Source organism: Gopherus flavomarginatus, chromosome 15, assembly GCF_025201925.1.
Source record: "Gopherus flavomarginatus isolate rGopFla2 chromosome 15, rGopFla2.mat.asm, whole genome shotgun sequence".
Classification (NCBI taxonomy): Eukaryota; Metazoa; Chordata; order Testudines; family Testudinidae; genus Gopherus; species Gopherus flavomarginatus.
In genome coordinates, this window is record NC_066631.1 from 9,714,465 (window position 1) to 9,740,184 (window position 25,720).

Here is a 25,720-nt window from a genome sequence, read left to right on the forward strand (position 1 = left end):
GCAAGTTGTCAAGCGCCCTCAGCACCCAGGAAGTTCAGCTCGAGACAGGGATGATCAATGTACGTTGCAGGATTGGACCTCTAAATAATGAGAGGTGACTCTGAATCTCAGGTGATTTTTATACACATGCTACAATATTGTACCTAGGCAGCACATGGAAAGCTCAGGAGAACACTTCAAAATAGCATGAATTTCCTGCCTTTTGAGAGTGTAGGTCAAATGTTTAATGTTATTTCAAGGGAACAAGCAAGACATTAGACTATATATTGTGAGCTAACTGCGTATTAAATATTTTCATTATCAAAGCCATTGGATTTATGAAAATTCTACTTTTCTTTAGCCTGCATAACAAAAGAATAGTTGACTGAAGCTTGAAAACTCATGGCTTCAGAATAAATGATCTATTTGCCTGGACTGGCAACAAGCCACCTGGAGCTCTCCAAAAGGGTCAAATAGAGAAAGTGAACAATTTAGTCTGAAACGTGGTTAAATGCTGTTATCTCTGTAACCACTGGAAATGTGAAGAACAAGACTGGCAACAGCAGAAAGCTCCGAATTTGTAATAAGTTAAAAGGGAAGCATAACAAACTCAGTGGTTCACTTGTGTGGACAAGTAATGTCCTTTCAGAAAAATATGAATCCCCCAAGATGTTTTGTAATGCAGACTGTGTCTTCAAGGAAAAATAATGCTACACTGGGCCAATATAAATACCAAGAGAATTATTTAAGAGAGTTAATGGATTTAGACTAATGTCTGGCACAGTGGAATAGGTAAATTGTGTTCTACTGTCAGAAGCATGAAGTCCTCATCCGATGAATTAAGGAAAGCCAGAAGAAACAGCTTTGGGATAAGATGAAAAGCTGTAGCTCTGACCACTTGAGATCCTGATTCACCATTAAAGATCTCAAGCATGTTTTGCTGCCTTTAGCAGACCATTTGTGAAGACTCTGCCAGATCACAAGTGAATTATTCATGGAACATAGCTTTTAATACCCCCTCATTTGCTTTGTCAAATCCCATCCACCACTTTATTTCATGGTGCAGTGTTTAACTAGCCTAAGATTATTGAGGAAAATGATCTTTTTGAATGAAAATATAAAATTGCTCGGTGAAGGTGCATAAACCCTGAAACCTGGTGACAAAATGAGGCCAGGACTATTTTAGCCTTTATTCAGTTCACTAGGGAAAAAAATATTGATAATAGTCAAAAGTAGATAGCATAGCAGAATGAACTAACAAAATTCATACTATTACAAATGTTCTGTTGAAGTGCCCACAGGAGGGCTATGGAATTCAAATGCCATCATTATTATGAAACGAAACAGATCAATGCCTTGGATGAATATAATGGTGACAGTACTAACTCAAATAAAAAGGTCAAACAAAATAAATGCAGAAAACTAGCCAATCAATTGTGCCTAAACACATATACTGCATTAGACAATTATCCTTAAAAACAGAGCACTGCTCAGTAATTTTGCCTGTACAGATAATGACAGTTAGATAGCTCAACAAAAGCACCACCACAGAACTAGTCATACTCTACAGCTGTAAGAAAGTGCATCCAAAATGAAGAGACAGATCTCTGCAGCTATTTCCCTCCAAGCGGTCACATTTATCATCCTACATTAATTTTCAGTTATATATGTGCACTCCCATGCATTGAGATGTCTCCCCAAGTTGTTTCAATGGACAAAACAGCAAAAAGTTATACAGATGGGGTGGAAAACTGGGCCAATAAGAGAAAGGCAAACCACTGAGCAATAACTGTCCTTCCAATACAAAGAGTAATATGCAAATATGAAAAGTCTTTAGGCAGAGGTTCTGAGAACTGAATGGAAGGGAAACAATTTGCAAAGGAGTAAAGGTATATTTATTGGAGTTCCAAAAGGGCATTTTCCAAAGGTGAACCCATGTTGTGGGTCCACAGAATCACAGAAGTTCAAGCTGGAGAACACCTGTTAGAGTCTCTCTCTGTTGACGCAGGATTATTCCCTACTCAGTATATTTTCTAATGTTTTTGTACATTCTAGTTTCAAGCACTAAGTACATAGGTAGTGTCACACCTGATCAGACCATTGATTCATCTACTCCAGAATCCTGCCTCTGACAGTGGCCAGTATCAGATTCTTAAGATCTTCAGAATTTTTGGGTGAATTCCATGTAATCTGGGTGACATGTTGCTATTTTATTAGTTGTTGCAACACTCAGTCAGTTCCATATTACCAGAAAAGAACCAGTATTTCCCCAGCGTAGCCTGTGATGAAGACTAATGCAATACAAAGACTATTTAGGCTGCCCCCTTTGGTCCATGGTGGTGGCTTAGCAAACCTACAACTTCCCTCACAAGCTTCCACAGACCTTAATAATGTCCTTTTTATTTGATTTTACATGTTTGGCTACTTGCTCTTCCAACTTTACTTTTTATCTATTAGAGGTTATGGTCAAGGTTTTCAAAAATGATGAGTGATTTTGAAGCCCAACTTGAGATACCTTAAAGAGGACTAATTTTCAGAGACCAGATGCTCTGAAAATTGGGCCCACTTAATGTGTTTCAAGTGTGGCATCCAAAGTCACCCATCACTTCCGAATGTCTTCACTTATGTTCCTTTCTAATGAAAATGTCATTCAGTTGAAGCCATTTTCCGAATGAGGTGCCATTTAACCACTTTTTCCTTGCCTTTTTTGTTGGGGCTATCCATACGTATCAGGAATCTGTTATAATATTTCTCATGAGCTCCCAGGCTTAAATCAAAGGGTCTATCTTAACTTTTGTGTTTAATTTCTCTATCTTCCTTATTTTTTTAATTCTTGCTTTTTGAAACTCAGCGTTACAGTGCCCTGTTTTGGTAAAATTGCTCCCACAAAGATGCTGAACTTAATTTATCACGGGCACCATCACTCAGTGATTCAACTTTAGTTACTTTTTGAACAAGCTCTTTTTAAAATTGCTTCTCTAAACTAATACTGCCATGATATTTAATCAGTTAATGTGGATATTTAACATCATCCATTAATACTGTTTCATACAGATTCTGCTATAGCTAAAAGCGCTGCAGCAGGAAGGGAAGCAGGATGACACCCTCAAATGCTTTCGGTGATATGAGCATCTCACTCTCTCTAATGTTAGGAGCAGTAGAGAAATGCCACAGAGGACCTCCACAATATCTTTGTTTTTGCTACTGACCCAGTGAAGATTCTAGGCCAGCAGCCATGGGACCAATTTACTACTGAAAATGGCTTTTAGCTTCAGTTGCCTGTTGAATTTATCAGTTCCTGGAATCCATGAATTTGCAGGCAATTTAGAAACACAAAAAGCAAGTAAGACAGAAAACAAATTCAAGCAACTTATGGTCATTAAAGAACCCATGACACTTTTCACAAGGACAATGATGTTAGATCCTGGTGTTTCTGATAAAAATTAGCTTGGTGGATTATGTTCTGCCTGGCTAAATTTGTCCTTCATCTTCAACCAGAAACAGCACTCCCTTCACACCACAAGCAGTTGTGTATTAAATGCCTTGCATTGATACAGTGAGGTTGGGCTTCCCCTCAGAAACAGCTGCACTTTAGCAGTGGATTAAGAGATGTCTCTATCATAGGGTATGGCTACACTTGAAATTTCAAAGTGCTGCCGCGGCAGCACTGCGGAAACGCTGCCGCGGCAGCGCTTTGAAGTGTGAGTGTGGTCGGAGTGCCAGCGCTGGGAGAGAGCTCTCCCAGCACTGCACGTAAACCACACCCCTTACGGGTGTAGCTTGCAGCGCTGGGAGCCACGCTCCCAGCCTGCGGCACTGATTACACTGAGGCTTTACAGCGCTGTGTCTTGCAGAGCTCGGGGGGGGGGGGGGGTGTTTTCACACCCCTGAGCGCGAAAGTTGCGGCGCTGTAAAGTGCCAGTGTAGCCAAGCCCATAGATTTATCTCACAGGTACCGAGAGGAAGCTAGTGTATGTAAGACCCTCATAACTTTGTATCAGAGTCACTTCTAAAAGTCTCATGTTTTGACAAGTGTTTCTTTGGAGACATGTGGGTGAACAAATATACTTACAAAGTAAACTGCTCCAAAACTTCCATGTCCAATTTCATGTAAACCCACAAATATTTCCTCAGGATCATCTTTGTAGAACAGGTCAGCTATTTCTGGGTCCTTCGGCACCCCTTTGGGCATGTTGAACAGTATTAAGACCTAGTTCGCGCTTTAAATTCCCAATCAGTTTCTTCCCTCATTGACAAAGTAGTTTGCAGATAACACAGCACCTGGAAGAATAACAATGTTCATCATTTACCAGCTACTTTTATGAATGTTTTTGTTCACACTTTCTACTGCGAAATTAGAGGAAATAACTTCAAAACGACAAGGCTTACCCATTGTTTCCTTCAAGTAATTATGTTTAATTATTAGTCAAACAGAGGGTAGCCGTGTTAGTCTGGATCTGTAAAAGCAGCAAAGGATCCTGTGGCACCTTATAGACTAACAGACGTTTTGGAGCATGAGCTTTCGTGGGTGAATACCCACTTCCTCAGATGCATGTAATGGAAATATCCAGGGGCAGGTATATATATGTGTGCTAGCAAGCAAGCTAGAGATAACGAGGTCAGTTCAATCAGGGAGGATGAGGCCCTGTTCTAGCAGTTGAGGTGTGAAAACCAAGAGAGGAGAAACTGGTTCTGTAATTGGCAAGCCATTCACAGTCTTTGTTCAATCCTGAGCTGATGGTGTCAAATTTGCAGATGAACTGAAGCTCAGCAGTTTCTCTTTGAAGTCTGGTCCTGAAGTTTTTTTGCTGCAGGATGGCCACCTTAAGGTCTGCTATAGTGTGGCCAGGGAGGTTGAAGTGCTCTCCTACAGGTTTTTGTATATTGCCATTCCTAATGTCTGACTTGTGTCCATTTATCCTTTTCCGTAGAGACTGTCCAGTTTGGCCGATGTACATAGCAGAGGGGCATTGCTGGCATATGATGGCGTATATTACATTGGTGGATGTGCAGGTGAATGAACCAGTGATGGTGTGGCTGATCTGGTTAGGTCCTGTGATGGTGTCGCTGGTGTAGATATGTGGGCAGAGTTGGCATCGAGGTTTGTTGCATGGATTGGTTCCTGAGCTAGAGTTATTATGGTGTGGTGTGCAGTTACTGGTGAGAATATGTTTCAGGTTGGCAGGTTGTCTGTGGGCAAGGATTGGTCTGCCACCCAAGGCCTGTGAAAGTGTGGGATCATTGTCCAGGATGGGTTGTAGATCCTTGATGATGCGTTGGAGGGGTTTTAGCTGGGGGCTGTATGTGATGGCCAGTGGAGTCCTGTTGGTTTCTTTCTTGGGTTTGTCTTGCAGTAGGAGGCTTCTGGGTACACGTCTGGCTCTGTTGATCTGTTTCCTTATTTCCTCGTGTGGGTATTGTAGTTTTGAGAATGCTTGGTGGAGATTTTGTAGGTGTTGGTCTCTGTCTGAGGGGTCAGAGCAGATGCGGTTGTACCTCAGTGCTTGGCTGTAGACAATGGATCGTGTGATGTGCCCGGGATGGAAGCTGGAGGCATGAAGGTAGGCATAGCGGTCGGTGGGTTTTCGATATAGGGTGGTGTTAATGTGACCATCACTTATTTGCACCGTGGTGTCAAGAAAGTGGACCTCCCGTGTAGATTGATCCAGGCTGAGGTTGATGGTGGGGTGGAAGCTGTTGAAATCATGGTGGAATTTTTCCAGAGTCTCCTTCCCATGGGTCCAGATGATGAAGATGTCATCAATGTAGCGTAGATAGAGAAGGGGTGTGAGTGGACGAGAGCTGAGGAAGCGTTGTTCCAGGTCGGCCATGAAGATATTGGCATATTGTGGGGCCATGCGGGTGCCCATAGCAGTGCCACTGATCTGGAGATATATATTGTCATCAAATTTGAAATAGTTGTGTGTAAGTATAAAGGCACAGAGCTCAGCAGCCAGTTGTGCTGTGGCATCATCAGGGATAGTGTTTCTGACAGCTTGTATTCCATCTGTGTGTGGGATGTTTGTGTAGAGAGCCTCTACATCCATGGTGGCTAGGATGGTGTTTTCTGGGAGGTCACCAATGCATTGTAGTTTCCTCAGGAAATCAGTGGTGTCGCGGAGATAGCTGGGAGTGCTGGTGGCATAGGGTCTGAGTAGAGAGTCCATATATCCAGACAGTCCTTCAGTGAGAGTGCCAATGCCCGAGATGATGGGGCGTCCAGGATTGCCGGGTTTGTGGATCTTGGGTAGTAGATAGAATAACCCTGGTCGGGGCTCTAGGGGTATGTTGATTTCTTCTGGTGTTAGTGTAGGGAGTGTCCTGAGTAGATGCTGTAGTTTCTTAGTGTATTCCTCAGTGGGATCTGAGGGAAGTGGCCTGTAGAATTTGGTATTGGAGAGTTGTCTGGCTGCCTCCTTTGATAGTCAGACCTGTTCATAATGACAACGGCACCTCCTTTATCAGCCTCTTTGATGATAATGTCAGGGTGGTTTCTGAGGCTGTGGATGGCATTGCGTTCTGCACGACTTAGGTTGTGAGGCAAGCGATGTTGTTGTTCCACGATTTCTGCCTGTGCACGCCGGCGGAAGCATTCAATGTATAGGTCCAGGCTGTCATTTCGACCCTCAGGAGGAGTCCATGTGGAGTTCTTTTTCTTGTGCTGTTGGTGGGAGGGCACCCGTGTATCAGTGCACTGTTCAGTGTTGTCCTGGAAGTATTCTTTGAGTCGGAGACGGCGAAAGTAGGCTTCCAGATCGCCACAGAACTGTATCATGTTGGTGGGGGTGGCAGGGCAGAAAGAGAGTCCCCGAGATAGGACAGACTTTTCTTCTGGGCTGAGTGTGTAGTTGGATAGATTGACGATATTGCTGGGTGGGTTAGGGGTACCACTGTTGTGGCCCCATGTGGCAGGTAGGAGTTTAGACAGCTTACAGTCCTTTTTCCTGTGAAGAGAGGTGAAGTGAGTAATGTAGATCTCCTGTCTTATTCTAGTGAAGTCTGTTTGTATAGAAGTTTGGTTATTAATGAGAGTCTCCAGGTTGGAGAGCTCTTTTTGATGTTTTCCTGTTTGCTGTATAGGATGCTGATCAGGTGGTTCCTCAGTTTTTTTGATAGAGTATGACATAATCTCTCACTGTGGTCTGTGTAGTATGTAGATAGCAGTGGATTTTTTACCTTTAGTCCATTTGGTATGATGTCCATCCGTTTGCATTTGGAAAGGAAGATGATATCTGTCTGTATTTGTGCAAGTTTCTTCATGAGGTTGATGGATTTCCATTCCATACGGCTAAATGCAGTGCCTTGCATGGTGTCAAGTATCAGAGGGTAGCCGTGTTAGTCTGGATCTGTAAAAGCAGCAAAGGATCCTGTGGCACCTTATAGACTAACAGACGTTTTGGAGCATGAACTTTCGTGGGTGAATACCCACTTCCTCAGATGCATGTAATGGAAATATCCAGGGGCAGGTATATATATGTGTGCTAGCAAGCAAGCTAGAGATAACGAGGTCAGTTCAATCAGGGAGGATGAGGCCCTGTTCTAGCAGTTGAGGTGTGAAAACCAAGAGAGGAGAAACTGGTTCTGTAATTGGCAAGCCATTCACAGTCTTTGTTCAATCCTGAGCTGATGGTGTCAAATTTGCAGATGAACTGAAGCTCAGCATTACATGCATCTGAGGAAGTGGGTATTCACCCACGAAAGCTCATGCTCCAAAACGTCTGTTAGTCTATAAGGTGCCACAGGATCCTTTGCTGCTTTTACAGATCCAGACTAACACGGCTACCCTCTGATACTTGACACCATGCAAGGCACTGCATTTAGCCGTATGGAATGGAAATCCATCAACCTCATGAAGAAACTTGCACAAATACAGACAGATATCATCTTCCTTTCCAAATGCAAACGGATGGACATCATACCAAATGGACTAAAGGTAAAAAATCCACTGCTATCTACATACTACACAGACCACAGTGAGAGATTATGTCATACTCTATCAAAAAAACTGAGGAACCACCTGATCAGCATCCTATACAGCAAACAGGAAAACATCAAAAAAGAGCTCTCCAACCTGGAGACTCTCATTAATAACCAAACTTCTATACAAACAGACTTCACTAGAATAAGACAGGAGATCTACATTACTCACTTCACCTCTCTTCACAGGAAAAAGGACTGTAAGCTGTCTAAACTCCTACCTGCCACATGGGGCCACAACAGTGGTACCCCTAACCCACCCAGCAATATCGTCAATCTATCCAACTACACACTCAGCCCAGAAGAAAAGTCTGTCCTATCTCGGGGACTCTCTTTCTGCCCTGCCACCCCCACCAACATGATACAGTTCTGTGGCGATCTGGAAGCCTACTTTCGCCGTCTCCGACTCAAAGAATACTTCCAGGACAACACTGAACAGTGCACTGATACACGGGTGCCCTCCCACCAACAGCACAAGAAAAAGAACTCCACATGGACTCCTCCTGAGGGTCGAAATGACAGCCTGGACCTATACATTGAATGCTTCCGCCGGCGTGCACAGGCAGAAATCGTGGAACAACAACATCGCTTGCCTCACAACCTAAGTCGTGCAGAACGCAATGCCATCCACAGCCTCAGAAACCACCCTGACATTATCATCAAGAGGCTGATAAAGGAGGTGCCGTTGTCATTATGAACAGGTCTGACTATCAAAAGGAGGCAGCCAGACAACTCTCCAATACCAAATTCTACAGGCCACTTCCCTCAGATCCCACTGAGGAATACACTAAGAAACTACAGCATCTACTCAGGACACTCCCTACACTAACACCAGAAGAAATCAACATACCCCTAGAGCCCCGACCAGGGTTATTCTATCTACTACCCAAGATCCACAAACCCGGCAATCCTGGACGCCCCATCATCTCGGGCATTGGCACTCTCACTGAAGGACTGTCTGGATATATGGACTCTCTACTCAGACCCTATGCCACCAGCACTCCCAGCTATCTCCGCGACACCACTGATTTCCTGAGGAAACTACAATGCATTGGTGACCTCCCAGAAAACACCATCCTAGCCACCATGGATGTAGAGGCTCTCTACACAAACATCCCACACACAGATGGAATACAAGCTGTCAGAAACACTATCCCTGATGATGCCACAGCACAACTGGCTGCTGAGCTCTGTGCCTTTATACTTACACACAACTATTTCAAATTTGATGACAATATATATCTCCAGATCAGTGGCACTGCTATGGGCACCCGCATGGCCCCACAATATGCCAATATCTTCATGGCCGACCTGGAACAACGCTTCCTCAGCTCTCGTCCACTCACACCCCTTCTCTATCTACGCTACATTGATGACATCTTCATCATCTGGACCCATGGGAAGGAGACTCTGGAAAAATTCCACCATGATTTCAACAGCTTCCACCCCACCATCAACCTCAGCCTGGATCAATCTACACGGGAGGTCCACTTTCTTGACACCACGGTGCAAATAAGTGATGGTCACATTAACACCACCCTATATCGAAAACCCACCGACCGCTATGCCTACCTTCATGCCTCCAGCTTCCATCCCGGGCACATCACACGATCCATTGTCTACAGCCAAGCACTGAGGTACAACCGCATCTGCTCTGACCCCTCAGACAGAGACCAACACCTACAAAATCTCCACCAAGCATTCTCAAAACTACAATACCCACACGAGGAAATAAGGAAACAGATCAACAGAGCCAGACGTGTACCCAGAAGCCTCCTACTGCAAGACAAACCCAAGAAAGAAACCAACAGGACTCCACTGGCCATCACATACAGCCCCCAGCTAAAACCCCTCCAACGCATCATCAAGGATCTACAACCCATCCTGGACAATGATCCCACACTTTCACAGGCCTTGGGTGGCAGACCAATCCTTGCCCACAGACAACCTGCCAACCTGAAACATATTCTCACCAGTAACTGCACACCACACCATAATAACTCTAGCTCAGGAACCAATCCATGCAACAAACCTCGATGCCAACTCTGCCCACATATCTACACCAGCGACACCATCACAGGACCTAACCAGATCAGCCACACCATCACTGGTTCATTCACCTGCACATCCACCAATGTAATATACGCCATCATATGCCAGCAATGCCCCTCTGCTATGTACATCGGCCAAACTGGACAGTCTCTACGGAAAAGGATAAATGGACACAAGTCAGACATTAGGAATGGCAATATACAAAAACCTGTAGGAGAGCACTTCAACCTCCCTGGCCACACTATAGCAGACCTTAAGGTGGCCATCCTGCAGCAAAAAAACTTCAGGACCAGACTTCAAAGAGAAACTGCTGAGCTTCAGTTCATCTGCAAATTTGACACCATCAGCTCAGGATTAAACAAAGACTGTGAATGGCTTGCCAATTACAGAACCAGTTTCTCCTCCCTTGGTTTTCACACCTCAACTGCTAGAACAGGGCCTCATCCTCCCTGATTGAACTGACCTCGTTATCTCTAGCTTGCTTGCTAGCACACATATATATACCTGCCCCTAGATATTTCCATTACATGCATCTGAGGAAGTGGGTATTCACCCACGAAAGCTCATGCTCCAAAACGTCTGTTAGTCTATAAGGTGCCACAGGATCCTTTGCTGCTTTTAGTCAAACAGAGGAGTATAGATAACTAGGAATTCTGTGCATAATAGCCATTTGTTGGCTACTGGAAGTGAGTACTGCAGTTTGAGGCTGTACTAATGGCCATGTGAAGAGGGAAGTTGTTTGGGGATTATGTGAAACATTACGTGATAGAAGTTTCTACTAACAGTCTCAATGCAGATCTCCTGATATGCCAGTTTTTAAGGAATCACACTGTGTTATGCATCTTTTTATTAGTCTCTCCTGTTTGGATATTACTCTCTTTCCACTTGCCAATTGGTGACCTGCTCTATTTAATTTACATATGATAATTTGAACGGATGGGATTTTCAGGAAGTGCCTAAATGCACTAGTCCCATTGGCTTTCAATAGCTCCAACGTCACAGAGGTGTTTTTGAAAATCCAATCCTACAGCCTATGTCAGTGGTTTTCAAACTTTTTTTCTGGGAACCCAGTTGAAGAAAACTGTTGATGCATGCTACCCAACAGAGCTGGGGATGAGAGGTTTGCGGTGTGGGGCTCTGGGCTGGGGCAGGGGTGCAGGAGGGGGTCAGGGCTCTGGGTGCAGGCTCTGGGCTGAGGCCAGGGATGAGGAGTTTCGGGTGCAGGAGGAGGTTCTGGGTTTGGGGGGGGCTCAGGGCTAGGGCAAGGGGTTGGGGTGCGGGAGGGGGTCAGGGCTCTGGGCTGGGGGTGCAGGCTGGGGGATGGGGCTGGGGATGAGGGATTTGGGGTGCAGGAAGGGGTTCCGAGTTTGGGAGGGGCTCAGGGCTGGGGCAGGGGATTGGAGCACAGGGTTGGGGTGTGGACTTACCTCCGGCAGCTCCCAGTCAGCAGCGCAGCCAGGATGCAGAGGCAGGCTTCCCACCTGTCCTGGCACCAAGGACCATGCCAAGGGGAGCTGGGGGGGCAGTGCCTGTGGGCAAAAGCCACGCAGAGCCGCTTACGTGCCTCCACCTAGGAGCCGGACCTGCTCCTGACTGCTTCAGAAGCCTGCCTCTGCACCCCAGCTGCACCCGTGGTGTCGGAGCAGGGAGGCAGTGCTGACTAGAGCAACCCGGTGCCTGACATGCCACGACCCGGTACTGGGTTGCAACCCAAAGTTTGAAAAACGCTGGCCTATGTCATCCAACAAGCCAGGTCTTTACTGGAGCTCATCTTTCCTGAGTATGTGTACCAGCTCACACAGCAAAGAACTGTACTTAATGGAAGACTTAAGATGTTCATTCAAAAAACAGTTTAATTCCTGAAAATAAAATCAGTAGATTGTTTCTTACTTACAACAAGTTGTTCAGAAGAAAAAAACTCACCATGAAAATATAATACAGGCCTATTTTATGATATTTCCATACTCTGGGTCACTTTGTGTTACTGCTCATCAATTTCAACCAAACACACCAATAAGACAAGGAGGGAGAAAAGGAGCAACAACAAACCATGCTCTTACTTGCATCATATTAGTCAATACAGACAACAAAAATAAATGGCTCTATGATATTTGACTTGTTTTGCCAAAAGTGAGGGGAAATAGTCATGAAGGCCTGGACTACACTTGCGAGTTACAGCGCAATAAAGCAGCCCCGAGCGCCCTAGCTCACACTGTCCCGTCCACACTGGCAAGGGACATAGAGCGCTCTGACTCCGCGGCTACAGCGCTGCTGGTACTCCACCTTGGTGAGTGGAATAATGTTTGATGCGCCCCCGCTGGAGCGCCGCGGCACCAGTGTGAATGAGGTGTTGCATTACTGCGCTCTGATCAGCCTCTGGAAACGGCCCACAATCCCCTTAAGTCAAGTGGCCACTCTTGTCATTTTTGTGAAATTGGCTGCAGGAAATGCCCTTTCAAAGCTCCTTTTCGGAGAAGCCGGCTGCTTATCAGCTCTGAGAAAAAACAAACATTTACTGTTTGCTTTGAGTGAGTGAGAGAGGCGGGCAGGGGGTGGGCGGGTTTCTGAACTCACAAGACAGCATGCTGACACACTCTCAGCGCCCCAAAAACCCACTCTCTCTCCCCCACATACACACAACACACTCCCTGTCACACTTCACCACACTCCACCCCATTTGAAAATCAAGTTGCAGTCACTTGCATGCTGGGATAGCTGCCCATAATGCACCGCTCCAAATGCTCCTGCAAGTGCCGCAAATGTGACCACGTCAGTGCGCTTGAAGCTATCAGCATGGACAGACTGAAGCGCTTTCCCTACTGCACTCTCCAAGGGCTGCTTTAATTCACAGCACTCTACATCTGCAAGTGTAGCCATGCCCGAAAGTTTGGGGTTTGATGTTTCGAAAACTCCCCATTAGAAGATGCTCAGAAATCTGCAACATTTAAAAATGCAACCTGGGCCTGAATAACAGCTAGATCCTCCAGCAAAACTTACTTTGCTATTGAGAAGGAAATGGTTCGCATTTTAAAATTTACATTGCCATTATTTTTAACCAAAAGCTGACATGTCACCATGTTTGTCTGTGGCTTTGTCAAATTAAGATAATTTCCTACCAGGTGGGCACTGGCTTTTTGAGCAAAATTCTAAACATTGACACCAGTGCATAAGCACAGAAGCGACGTACTGTGTCACTCATGTTAGAAACCAGATCCTAAATGGCAGTGGGACACCTGAGAATGGACTAATCAAAATACAGCAGCCATAAAATAAACTACACAGCACAACAATGGTAGACTTGGAGGTTCTGAGGTCTGAAATCTCAAGGTACAGAGACGGTGAAGAAAGGGTCTAATCTTGGATGGAAATCATTCGACAGCTTGCAGTCACGGCCATTCAGACACTCTGCATCAGGACTTCTAACTAATGGAGCATAATGCATGACAGATAAATATACGTTCACTAAAGGCATGCAGAATACACTCAGCTGAATCGTACCTGTTTAACTGTGGCACAAACCACAATCTATGGCTCAGACGCATTTCAGCAGCATCTTTATGTGTGTTCTCCTGTCGTCTCCCCAAGTTCTGTGCACTTGGTTTTCCTGTAAAGGAAAAACATGTAGAGGAACACGGTATAAATTCTTTGTAAATATGCTAATATCTATGTATGCAGATATTAAAGCTAACCAGGAGACTTCCTCTTATCACTGGAGCATGCCAGGGTGCCCTAGTACAAGTAACGCCCATTACCAATGCTGTTCTTTCCCTTTCAGGTGAAGAGAGTTGACTTTCCCCATGTTCTACAAGTAGGGCCCTACCAAATTCATGGTCCATTTTGGTCAATTTTGTGGTTAGAGGATTTAAAAATCATAAATTTCATGATTTCAGCTATTTAAATCTGACATTTCCTGGTCTTGTAATTGTAGGGGTTTTGACCCCAAAAGGAGTTTGGTGGTAGAGGGGGGGAGGTGTTGCAAGGTTATTGTAGCGGGGGGGTTGTGGTACTATACTCTTACTTCTGCGCTGCTGCTAGCAGCAGCACAGCTGGGCAGCTGGAGAGCAGCGACTGCTGCCCAGGAGCCCAGCCCTGAAGGCAGAGCCGCCATCAGCAGCAGCACAGAAGTCAGGATGGCGTGGTATGGTATTGCCACCCTTACTTCTGTGCTGCTGCCTGCAGAACTGGGCCCTCAGTCAACAACCGCCACTCTCTGGCTGCCCAACTCTGAAAGCAGCAGTGCAGAAGTAATGATGGCATGGTATGGTATTGCCATCCTTACTTCTGTGCTGCCCGGACAACAGCTGCTGATCTTCGGCCACACAGCTTTGATGGCAGTGCAGAAGTAAGGGTGGCAATATCATGAGCCCCCTAAAATAACCTTGTGACACCCCCACACACACAACTCCCTTTTGGGTCAGGACCCCCAATTTGAGAAATGCTAGTCTCTCCTGTGAAATCTGTATTGTATAGGGTAAAAGCACACAAGACCAGATTTCATGGTCCATGACGTGTTTTTCATGACCATGAATTAGGTAGGGCCCTAGCTATAAACCTCAGGCCTGTGATGTATCATAATGTGGGATACAAGAGAGGTCGCCAACTTTATTAAAGCTACCACTAGCTCAGGCTTGTATCCCACTCCTTTATCTGATTTCTATCCCCCTCAAGCTTTTTCCTCCATTTCCTGTTTTTGACCCCTACGAAATTTCTGAATCAGCGACTGTATCTGTTCGGTCTCAGACAGGCCCCTCTTTTTGAACTGTATGTAGCTGGCCGAGCTGGTGAGGCCCTGACTCAATGGCTTCTCTTTGTTTGGATATAATACGGTAACTTGTGAACAACCCCTCCAATCAAGTCCATACTTTTAGAGAATGTTCTAGGCATCTATGGGCAGGACCCTGTTGATTTCTGTGAAAAATCGGAATAACTGTAGGGGAAGAACTGAGCCCTGGTGCCAGGTTAGCAGACCCCCTCAGCTTTAATCAGGTCTCACCTGTCTATAGATCAAAGAACCAGTTGGTGGCAGCTATTAGCACCTTCCAACATAAAGGATACCTGACAATTGCCCATCCCCCCAACAGCACTGCCGAAGATGAATGTTAACCCTGAACAATTTATCTCCCTGAGAGAAACAAGAAATAGTGGGGGGTGGGAAGGGGAAACGTGGACCCTGCCAAGGAGAAGAAAGGAAGAAATGGGGGACATGGAGACACACCTGATATATGGCAGTGGGGAAAGGTGCAAGGAGTCCCTGAAATAGCGGCAGATGGCAGGGGACAAACAGGGAGCTTGTGGAAAGAATGGAGAGATTGCAAGGAGCCTCTGGCATGTGCAATGAGCTTGGCCGACAGAAGCCTAGTTCCATAAACAACATAAGTATTTTGTACGACAAATGGAGGGTAAGAAAGCCCTTCTTGATTTGTAACTCTTGTAGGGTACTTGGTCTGGGTGGACCATAGGTGTTTCAAGGATAACACACCCATTGCCATCAAGGCTAAAACCCTTTTGTCCTCAGTTTTCAGCTACAGTGTCATAAAAGCGAGCAATGATACTTTGCAATGAGATCATTTCCATCTGATGCTCTCAAAGTATTTTCAACACCTCTAAGGTAAGTACTATGACCCGGGGGAGGGGAGGAAGTGAGACACAGAGGAATGAATACAATGAGACCGGGTCTACAAACTTTTGCCAGAGTTGTTGCCCATCAGGGGTGCGATTTGTGATGGACATACATGTGCTGGCAAAACCCCTGGTGTAAACACAGTTATACTGGGAAAACTGCACGTTTGCTGGTATAGCTTATTTTGCTCAAGGACGGATGATGGAGCCGCATGAAGAGTGTTTTGCTAGTCTAGTACACCCATATACCAATGCCTTCCAAGGGCAGGCCTGGCCTGAGTCAGATAGAGCTAAGAACAGAAGAGAAGAATCTTGTCTCCCGAGTCCCTGCAGTTAACCGTTAGAGGACACTCCCTTGACAGACATTCCTTCTCCTTCATCCAGCTGGCACCAAGAAAGGCAGCAATACCATTTCAAAGAAAGATACCTTTGTCATCCCCTGAAGAGGGCAATACAGTGAAACATTCATTCAAATATTCTTCTTAGCAGAACTCCAGGAAGAAATCCTGAAAGGCTACATTAAAAAAAATAAAAGGCTCAAAAATAAACTCTTGACAAAAAACAGATGAACTAAATTATTACTCCTTTGCAGCTGACTGGCCCCACCCAAAGGAACTATATTTACAGCGAGCCGGCAGATATGTGCAAAGAATGTATAAAAGGTCTACTGTCCGTTACCCAAGTGAGAAATCCATCTGGGTTTAGAACAATAAATAAAAGTTGTATCGAGGAAAATACCAGTTCATCCAACTCTCTCTACTTAAATGCATCCTCTCTTCCACTAAGAAATCTGTGCAGTTCAACTAAATTGTCTTTAAAAGACTACTGACAGCAAGAAAGCAAGCATCGTTCTTAATGCCAGGCCCTGGGTGATGCTATCTTGCTGCTAATAGGGATAGAGATAGAATCACACAAAGAGATTCATGAGTACTCATCGCAGCCTTATTGATACTTAGTATTTTCCAGTAAAAAAAGAGAGAGAAAAACCTCAAGCTTCAAAATGCACCCCCACCCCCCGCATCACTATGGCATGTCCAACCGCTTAGAAAGTTATTAGAACTTGCATCCGACAAAGTGGGTATTCACCCACGAAAGCTCATGCTCCAAAACGTCTGTTCGTCTATAAGGTGCCAGAGGACTCTTTGCTAACATTATTACTGAGTTCCTTTATAGTGCTCCGAAGCACACTCAGCATCTCAGTGTAATAGATCAAAGATCTTTGGAGCAAGGATCCTGTGCTAAGTGACATGGTGCAACCAACGACGAACAAAACAGAGGAGAAACACTGGGCACAATCACAAGGTTGCGTTCCTAATGGGCAAAGTCATAGCTTTTAAAACTAAGGTGCTTTTTAGTTTAAAGGACACATTAAAAGTCAAAGAAAACTTTAAATTGAGTTGGATGGCTCACTTCTTGTGGGCATTATGGCGGATGTGAGTCATAAAGAGCGACAGCTGAACCAGTTCAAATAATGGTCAACTGAATATTTGTCTGTTAAGTACTTAATTAGCACAGTCAGAGACAATTTGTACCTAAGAGAGTCCTCTTACAGTCCCAAGCAGCAAATTGAGAAGACTGAGAGAACATGTTCTGAAGCAGTGAAACACTGACAATGCTTCAAACGTTGGCCAAGACTTTCAAAAGCAAAAAGGGACTTGAGATTTTCAGCACTTTCTGCAAATCAGGCCAACTTTCAGAGTTTCTCAAGTTGGGTATCCAAAAACTGACCCACTCAGTTACTGGGCACTTTTGAAAAACTCTCAGCCTTAGAGCCTGGCCAGCTCTTGTTAACTATTACTGACATACAGCAGTGCTGTCAAAAATAAAAGGCTCTTCAAATACCCGGGGCAGGGAGGTGAGACTAATGTTCGAGAGAAAGTAACTACTGACAGACACTAAACAATTCCTTTTTCATTGGTAGGAAATGAGGAGATGAGACAGATTATGGGCCTGGATCATTCTACCACTGAAGACAATAGGAGTTTTGCCACAGACTTCAGATGGAGGTGGAATTGATCCCTTTGCAAAGGAAAGGAGGAAAAATACCAGATAAAAAGATATCCTCTACCCTACACCTTCCAATTTAAAATCAGACTGATGATCTCCAATGTGCAAGATGTTTCTCAGGTGACATGGGAATGCTGCACCTTCATGGACTATCACAAGTATCCTAACCACTAACGGTTACGTGAGTCGACCAGTGCTAACTTGTACCAGGATGGTGGCAGAAGCCGGATGGGCAGAGGGGATGACACAGATTGTCAAACTGTTGGGGTCTTCTGGGCACTTTATGGCAGGTCCTTTTTGGAAGCTCTTTAATCATGTAGCATCACGAGAAAGCATCTGTGGCGCTGTTTTCCCTTCTGACACACAGCGGCACCGGGGCTACATATAACTTTTTTCTTTTTAAACAGCTAGTTGTATGCTTGCAAGAAATCTCAAGGGACTAGACTAGTGCTTCCCAAAGTATGCGTCAAATCACTAGCTGAGGGTAGAGGTGTAGACACACTAATTATTTTCCAGTGTCTCCATTTTCATTTTAAAAAAATTAAGGCTCTACTTGTTACAGTTGCAAAGAAAATCTTCCACACATGGAGTGAATAGCTGATGAAGCAAGGTCTTCCTGACTTTGTAGAGAGCCTAAAACAATAGCTCTGACGTATGAACTGCCTTGCTCATTTCAATGGGTGCTAACTGAGATACCAATGAGGATAGTTCACATTTAGCTAATGAACATTGGCAGCTCAAAGCATGTAAGAAATAAAAGGACATATCATATTATGAAACACTTCCCCGGCATTTCCCAAAGTGGAAGGAGCACAAAAGCCCAGGTGGGGGTGCAACAGATGTGCACATTAAGATGGGCAGGCCTTCATAACACATGGCACAACAAAATGCAACAAGGATGGGGGAGGGCACGATCGGTTTATTTTCCTGCTGTGGAAGCTCAGCTTTCCAATGTTTGGGAAACACAATCTAAATGAACTACAGAGACTGAGTTTATAACCCTTTGTTTTTAGCCTCATAGCCACATTGTTTCTTAGAAGCAGGAAATGTAACCATTGTGTGGCCCATGCTCTGAAAGATGGAGTCTCTGCTTCCAGGCAATGTTTAATAACAGGGGGAGCAAATCCAGCAGTTATTTTTACATTTTAATTGTGGGTTTGTTCGTTTTTTAATTAGAAATGGAACCAGATACCATTGCTGTGTCCCACTTCCCAGCTACTCCAGCCGAGGTCAGCCTGGCACCATTCCTACAGCAGTACTGCACCCTGCCTTGTGGAGAAATCCATCAAGTACAAGGTTGCTTTTTGGGGGGGTTAATTTAACAGCAGACATAGCATCAGTAAATTGCTTGAAAACAAAGCCTGAATAGTAGTGTTGCTCTAAGCTGTAGAAGTGATTCTACATAGTTTGATTTCAATGGGAGTTAGATGCCTGAATACCTTTAAAAAACTGGTCCTAATCCACCTGCAGCCTGCCCTGTCTCACTTGCTCATTAATGTTGTCAGTATATGCAGCAAAGGTTTCTAGATCCTGCAAGAACATCTCAGGGATACAGTTCTGTACTGATGATTACACATATTTATAATGGTGGCCCACAATCCTAAAGAGGCCTTTCCAACACCATTTCCAAGAGACAGGAAATGCTATTAAACTCACATCGAAATTACTGTTGATTTTTCAACATTAAGAACTGTGCAAACCTTTTGTTAATGCAAACTGGCACCTAATGCAACATTTTCCAAAATAAGGACTACGTTCTCCATTTAAAATCAAGCAGCAAATGAAGGTCTCACATCAGAGGGCAGTTAACCACAGCTTTAAGCACATGCTTAAGTTTCACTGTAGTCAGTGTGATGTAAGCATGTCCTTAATTGCTTTGCTGAATCTATGCCAATAACTTTCCCCTTGATTGCTGAACAGGGTTAGCAAAAACCCACACACAACCACTCCATCCAATGTTGCTACAGTGAACTGAAGCATAAACGTCCTCATTAATCGTCTTACGTGCAGATCACTATCTAGCCTCAAAATTCCTATCACTTAGCAGAACCAGGTACTTTATTTCTGATGTAAGCTAGCATTCTCTAAAAGTACCCAACCCACAAGCACAACGGATTTGCAGCAGCCCCATTCCATTTCCAAATCTTTCACTGAGATCCATGATAGAAACATGCAGTTATACACCATAGAACAACAGAGAAAGGATCTCTGGAAGCTTCCTGGGTTTTAAACTGATGGAAAAAATAAAAAATAAATAGAAACAGAGTTAGCTTCTGGGAGCTGCCTGAACTGTAAATTCTACCTATCAGTATTTATTGAACGTCTCAACAAGTCATGGAGTCAATCTTTGTTTTTTTTTAAACTTGGGACAGGCTCATACAGGATCACAATGTATTTCCTCATTAGGAGTCTAGTATATGTAAAAATTAGTGGCCAGTAAGATGAACCTTCAGCAGTGATTGTCTGGCATATAAGCTTAAAAGATGCCATAGCTGCCAGCAACTTCTTGTGGGGTTTGAGTCTCATCCCCAAGAAAGAAACTTCCCACCAGCATATTCAAATCTGCAGATCCAAACTCCACCAAATAAAGTTCTAAGACAAGTCTTTGCTTCGCTCACTCCCACCCCCTAAAGGGGAGTTACAGTACTTCAAACAGCTTCCCTTGGATGTTCCTAGAAAAGAAAATAAGGGAAATTAGGGGTAGACAACCTGCGGCACGCAAACTGATTTTCAGTGGCACTCACACTGCCCGGGTCCTGGCCACTGGTCCAGGGGGGCTCTGCATTTTAATTTAATTTTAAATGAAGCTTCTTAAACACTTTAAAAACCTTATTTACTTTACATACAACAATAGTTTAGTTATATATTATAGACTTAGATAAAGAGACCTTCTAAAAACGTTTAAAATGTATTACTGGCACGCAAAACTTTAATTAGAGTGAATAAATGAAAACTTGGCACACCACTTCTGAAAGGTTCCCAACTCCTGGTATAAAGGCTTCATTGCTACATACAGAGCCACCACAGTTGTCGGGAAAACTACATGTGGAGCTGTTGGGATGCCTTCTGAGACCTCTTTCCACTAGGCTTCTCAAGAACTTCATTCGACTCCAGATTTCGTCACTCAGGTATCTTTATTTGGCATACAGTGAAACTACACTGAGTTGATAAGACTTGAGCATAGAGAGAGTGGGTATAGGGCATGTCACACATTCAAAGTTACAAAGAAATCCTCTTCCTATACATACATATTCCAAAGTGTATATATACAGCCAATCCCTGTACAGCATGCTCTGCCCATGCACAATCTGACCTCTATCCTATCTGACCATTAGGCTTGTTTACTAATACCAGGCTGTTCCAGCTGATCCCACATACTGCTTGTTATGACAACCTAACCTTTCATTCACCTTCCATATCATGCCTACTAAGAGGTGAGGCAAGGTACTTGTGTCAAGTTATGTATGTCAAGCCAGGTCTACAGTAGCATCAGGACAGAATTTCTAGTTCCACTAGTCAACAGGGACTACAAATAGCACTAGAGCAGCATCTGTTAGCAACAGCAGTAATAGAACAGTCTTTTTAGTCTATGAACTGTAGAGAGCAACGTGATCACATACAGGGTATGTCCATGCTACAGAATTCCCTCAAGTTAGTCAACTCAAGTGGCCTCACTCATTCTAGGCTAGACAGAATCGATAGTGCTAGACACAGATTTCTGAGAGTAAATCACACGGGTCATAGCACCACAGCAAACCGCACCAACATTAAAATTCAAAATGATCTGGACAAACCAGAGAAATAGTCTGAAGTAAATCGGATGACATTCAATAAGGACAAATGCAAAGTACTCCACTTAGGAAAGAACAATCAGTTGCACACCTACAAAATGCCTAGGAAGGAGTACTGCAGAGTGGGATCTGGGGGTCATAGTGGATCACAAGCTAAATATGAGTCAACAGTGTAACACCGTTGCAAAAAAAGCAAACATTCTGGGATGTATTAGCAGGAGTATTGTAAGCAAGAAACGAGAAGTAATTCTTCAGCTCTACTCCGTGCTGATTCGGCCTCAGCTGGAGTACTGTGTCCAGTTCTGGGCGTCACATTTCAGGAAGGATGTGGACAAACTGGAGAAAGTCCAGAGAAGAGCAACAAAAATGATTAAAGATCTAGAAAACGTGCCCTATGAGGGAAGATTGAAAAAAAATTGGGTTTGTTTAGTTTGGAAAAGAGAAGACTGAGAGGGGGCATGATAACAGTTTTCAAGTACATAAAAAGTTGTTACAAGGAGAAGGGAGAAAAATTGTTCTTAACCTCTGAGGATAGGACAAGAAGCAATGGGCTTACATTGCAGCAAGGGCGGTTTAAGTTGGACATTAGGAAAAACTTCCTGTCAGAGTGGTTAAGCACTGGAATAAATTGTCTAGGGAGGTGACGGAATCTCTATCATTGGGGATTTTTAAGAGCAGGTGGGACAAACGCCTGTCACGGATGGTCGAAGTAATACTTAGTCCTGCCTTGAGTGCAGGGGACTAGACTAGATGACTCTTGAGGTCCCTTTCAGTTCTATGAAAAAAAAAGAAAAAAGAAGAAAACCACATGTGGATGCTTTTGCTGGCTAGTGTGGGAGAACTCACCTGTCCCCTCTGGGGATTGTAGATGGAAATAGTGTGCGTGCACACACACTCATCTAAAACCATCGCATCCAGTATTACCAAGTTACTTTGGTAAGATACATACCATCCCTTAAAATAGTCAAAATCCCAGTTAGTTAGAGAAAGACCCAGGGAACTTGTTTAGGTTATTAGCTCATTTCTTGGCAACTAAAATAATTAAATTTAGAGAGCTACTATTCTGTGCCACACACCAAAACAATGCATAAGTCCAGCCTTAAAAATCTCACAAGTATGTGGAATATGAAGTGATACATGCATTTATTATATAAGCTCATTTATTTACAGTTCTTAGATATTGCATATAAAAAAGCAGTGATTTGATGACCTCTTGTTCACTTTTAAGTAATTTAACATGACTCCAGATTCTCAGAAGAGTATTTGTGCTTAGAAGAAAAATCTTCAGATTTGTACATCATAATAATGAAATGCATCCATTTGTAGCAGGGAAAAGTTTTTCCAATATGAGAAGATAATCTGCCCAGCTGTTATCAATATATTTCAATTAATTTTTTTTCTGATTTGGGAAAGGAAGTAGAATCTTTAGTCACACAGATCAAACGTGGCGCAGCATAGGATAAGCAAGTGTGCCCAGGACATTCAGTACGATTCTGACAGACTTGTTTTCAGCTCAACTCAGCTTTCTTTACTTTGCAATTCACAGGACTGCCCAGAAACTTCAGCTGAGTTAAAAAGTCATAAATGAACCACTGCAGTTTGTGTTACAGCAGAAGGCCTTGGGTTGCTTTCAAATATTTCTTTTCCATGAGAGAAATATGAGGTTTTTACCTTTCCATGTATTCATGGGTGCTATCCATGTATTATAAATTCTTGTATTAAACAAACTTTGATCCATTACTCTGTTAGATTGAGAGTCTAAAAATATTACTTGTGCAGGTTAAAAGAAATTGGATCAGTACTTCACCAGGGAATTAAGGAAATTATGTGCACTGTAGCCAAGGCAAATTAAATTAGTCTTAAGATCAGATGCCTCATTGTAGAAATCCACCTTTACTGCAGCAACAAAAGAGCTGATTTTTGAAGTACACATGATCTTCACTGAGGATCTACAGTTTTACTGGCACACACTATTACTTCTGTTTGTTCAGCTTGCAACTACTGATGTACCAGTACTTGGTGTCTCAAATAGGAGAGGCAATCGCTCTGGTTAATCAAAGATAGAGACTAAAAATGATGAGTTTAAATTCCAGAAAGGAACAATTAGCTTAAATAAAAGGAAAAGTTTTACAGATATAAGATCAGGCAGAGTAATGGAACATGCTTCCAAAGGAAACAGTTCGGTTACATCACTGGAAGTCTTCAAGGTCAAGACAATCAATTAGTGGAAATATTTAAAGGATACTCTGAGTCTTGACAGAATATAATTTATTTATATAATTTATTAGTATATTTAGCAAAGGTCCCTCTGAGCCCAAATGGTCCTATGGTCATCAGTGTATAATTAATTTCAATACTAGCAGTATCATGGGGTCATGGCTCCATGACAGAAACTATAAAGGGAAGCCTGATCCAGACAGGCCACTGCACTGGACTGAGCTTGAGGACACCCGAGTTCTAATCTCAGCTCTGCCACTGACTGTTGTGACATCGTGCCAGTCACTTTATTTTGCCTAATTCACCCTTCACAAAATGGAAATATTGATGCTCATGTTCCTTTGTAAAGCACCATGAGATCTAAAGATGAAAAGCATTATATACAGCTAGTATTATAAGGATATTCTGCTAAATTTTCAAAGAGTAATTCTTTAATTCAACTTATGTCCCTGAGTTAGAGTCTGGGAGCTCAGCATTACAAAGCACACGTGACTACAGCGAACGCCACAAAAACGTACAGAACAGGGCCCACCACAACCAGCTGCAGCCACAGACATGCAAATATCAGACAACTGATAGTGTGGTTTTACTACAGCAGCCAGTGTAATCATCCTGCTAGGATGTGAGCAGAATCAGAAGTTCACAAGATGATGCAGTAAGTCATTATGAAGGCAACACCCCACTCCAAAGCCTCCTGTACACAGGGGAGGGGTCATCCTCTCAATCACTCAAATCAGCTGTCCAGTTTTGTTTTGTTTTTAAAACTATCCAATGACTAAGGAATGGAATTGTGCATGGGACTACTACATTTCAGTTGCATGCATTCAGGGCTCAATCCAGAACACTTCAGTGTGTGCTTAACCTTAGGTACTTGATTAGCTCCACGGAAGCCTTTACCAGATTCATACCCCACCTTTAACAAAGAGTGCCATGGGGCTGGCTGGATTCCGATGCATAGGGAAGAACTGCCACTTGGCGATGCGCCAACCTCATCACTTCCCACGGCTCCCAATGGATGTCATCCGTACTGAGTCCCGTTGGCAGGCTGATCTAATGAGTTCAAAGCTCAAGCAAGGCAGCCCAGGAGCAAAGACAACAGTTATGTAAGGAACTAAGAAACATGGTGCTAGATAGTACGCAAGCCAAAAATGCAGGGATCTTGTGGGCTCCCCAGTGCTCCTTTGCATGCACGGTAATAATCAGCACACCACTTCGCTACACTCCATCACAATGTAAAATGTGTTCCCCCACCCCACGAACATCTGCAAACAGAAACAAACACCAGGCAATCTTTTCCAAAATCCACATAACTCTAAATTTGTTAAATTACTTAACGAAACACATGCTCTGGACTGTCTTGCTGCAGATCGTTTATATTGTCATTATGAAACTATTTGCAGCTGTTAAGGCCCATGATATTTAAATGAATAAATTGTGAGCAGAGGGGGAAAAAATGGGTTAAACACACAGGAGAATGGGCTTAAATGTGAAAACATCATCCCTTGCAAAAAGCAAACGTTGAAACAAATATCCTCTTGGAAGGAACATAAGAGTTTTAAATCTTTCCAAGCCCTTCCCCGCAGTAACATTTTAAAATTGCAGTAAAAGGCTTAATAATGAACTGAAACAAAAAGAAGGGAGTGTTCTCCTCTGGTTAGAGCAGGAAACTAAGAGTCTTAACACCTGGGTTCTATTCTTGGCTCTCTCATTGGCCATGTGCAAGTCACTTACCCGGTTCTGTGCCTACTAAAATAAGGATAACCATATTTACCTACTTAGAGCAGGTCAGAGGCTTAGTGGATGTTTGGAAAACCCTTTAAAATTGTATAAACACCACTAAGTACTATCATTATTACTATTAACAACTAAAAATTAAAATCCAAGTCCAGCTGAAATGACTAGCCCTTAAGCTTATCTCAGATTAAGTTTTAAAAGGTGGAAATGTATTTCCATTGCTTTATCCAAGACTTTATAAGGCAACAAACTGTCAGTATGAGAAGTTGGTGTGGCTTCATTTATTCTAAGAAGTCATTTTTCAGGGTAACTGCAGACACTTTTTTTTTTAAATCTTAAAGGAG

At 43.5% G+C, this 25,720-nt stretch overlaps 1 protein-coding gene across 2 annotated transcripts in view; it reads right to left on the bottom strand.

The window, feature by feature from the left end:
* The window catches only part of TAOK3 (TAO kinase 3), a 155,487-nt gene that overhangs the window by 77,094 nt on the left and 52,673 nt on the right, over positions 1-25,720 (bottom strand). For both annotated transcript variants that reach the window (XM_050924129.1, XM_050924130.1), the window contains exons 2-3: positions 13,507-13,612; positions 4,052-4,260 (exon numbers count right to left, since the gene is read on the bottom strand). In XM_050924129.1, coding sequence (XP_050780086.1) covers positions 4,052-4,171 — 120 coding nt within the window. In that variant the 5' untranslated portion in view covers positions 4,172-4,260; positions 13,507-13,612. The remainder of the gene's footprint in view (positions 1-4,051; positions 4,261-13,506; positions 13,613-25,720) is intronic.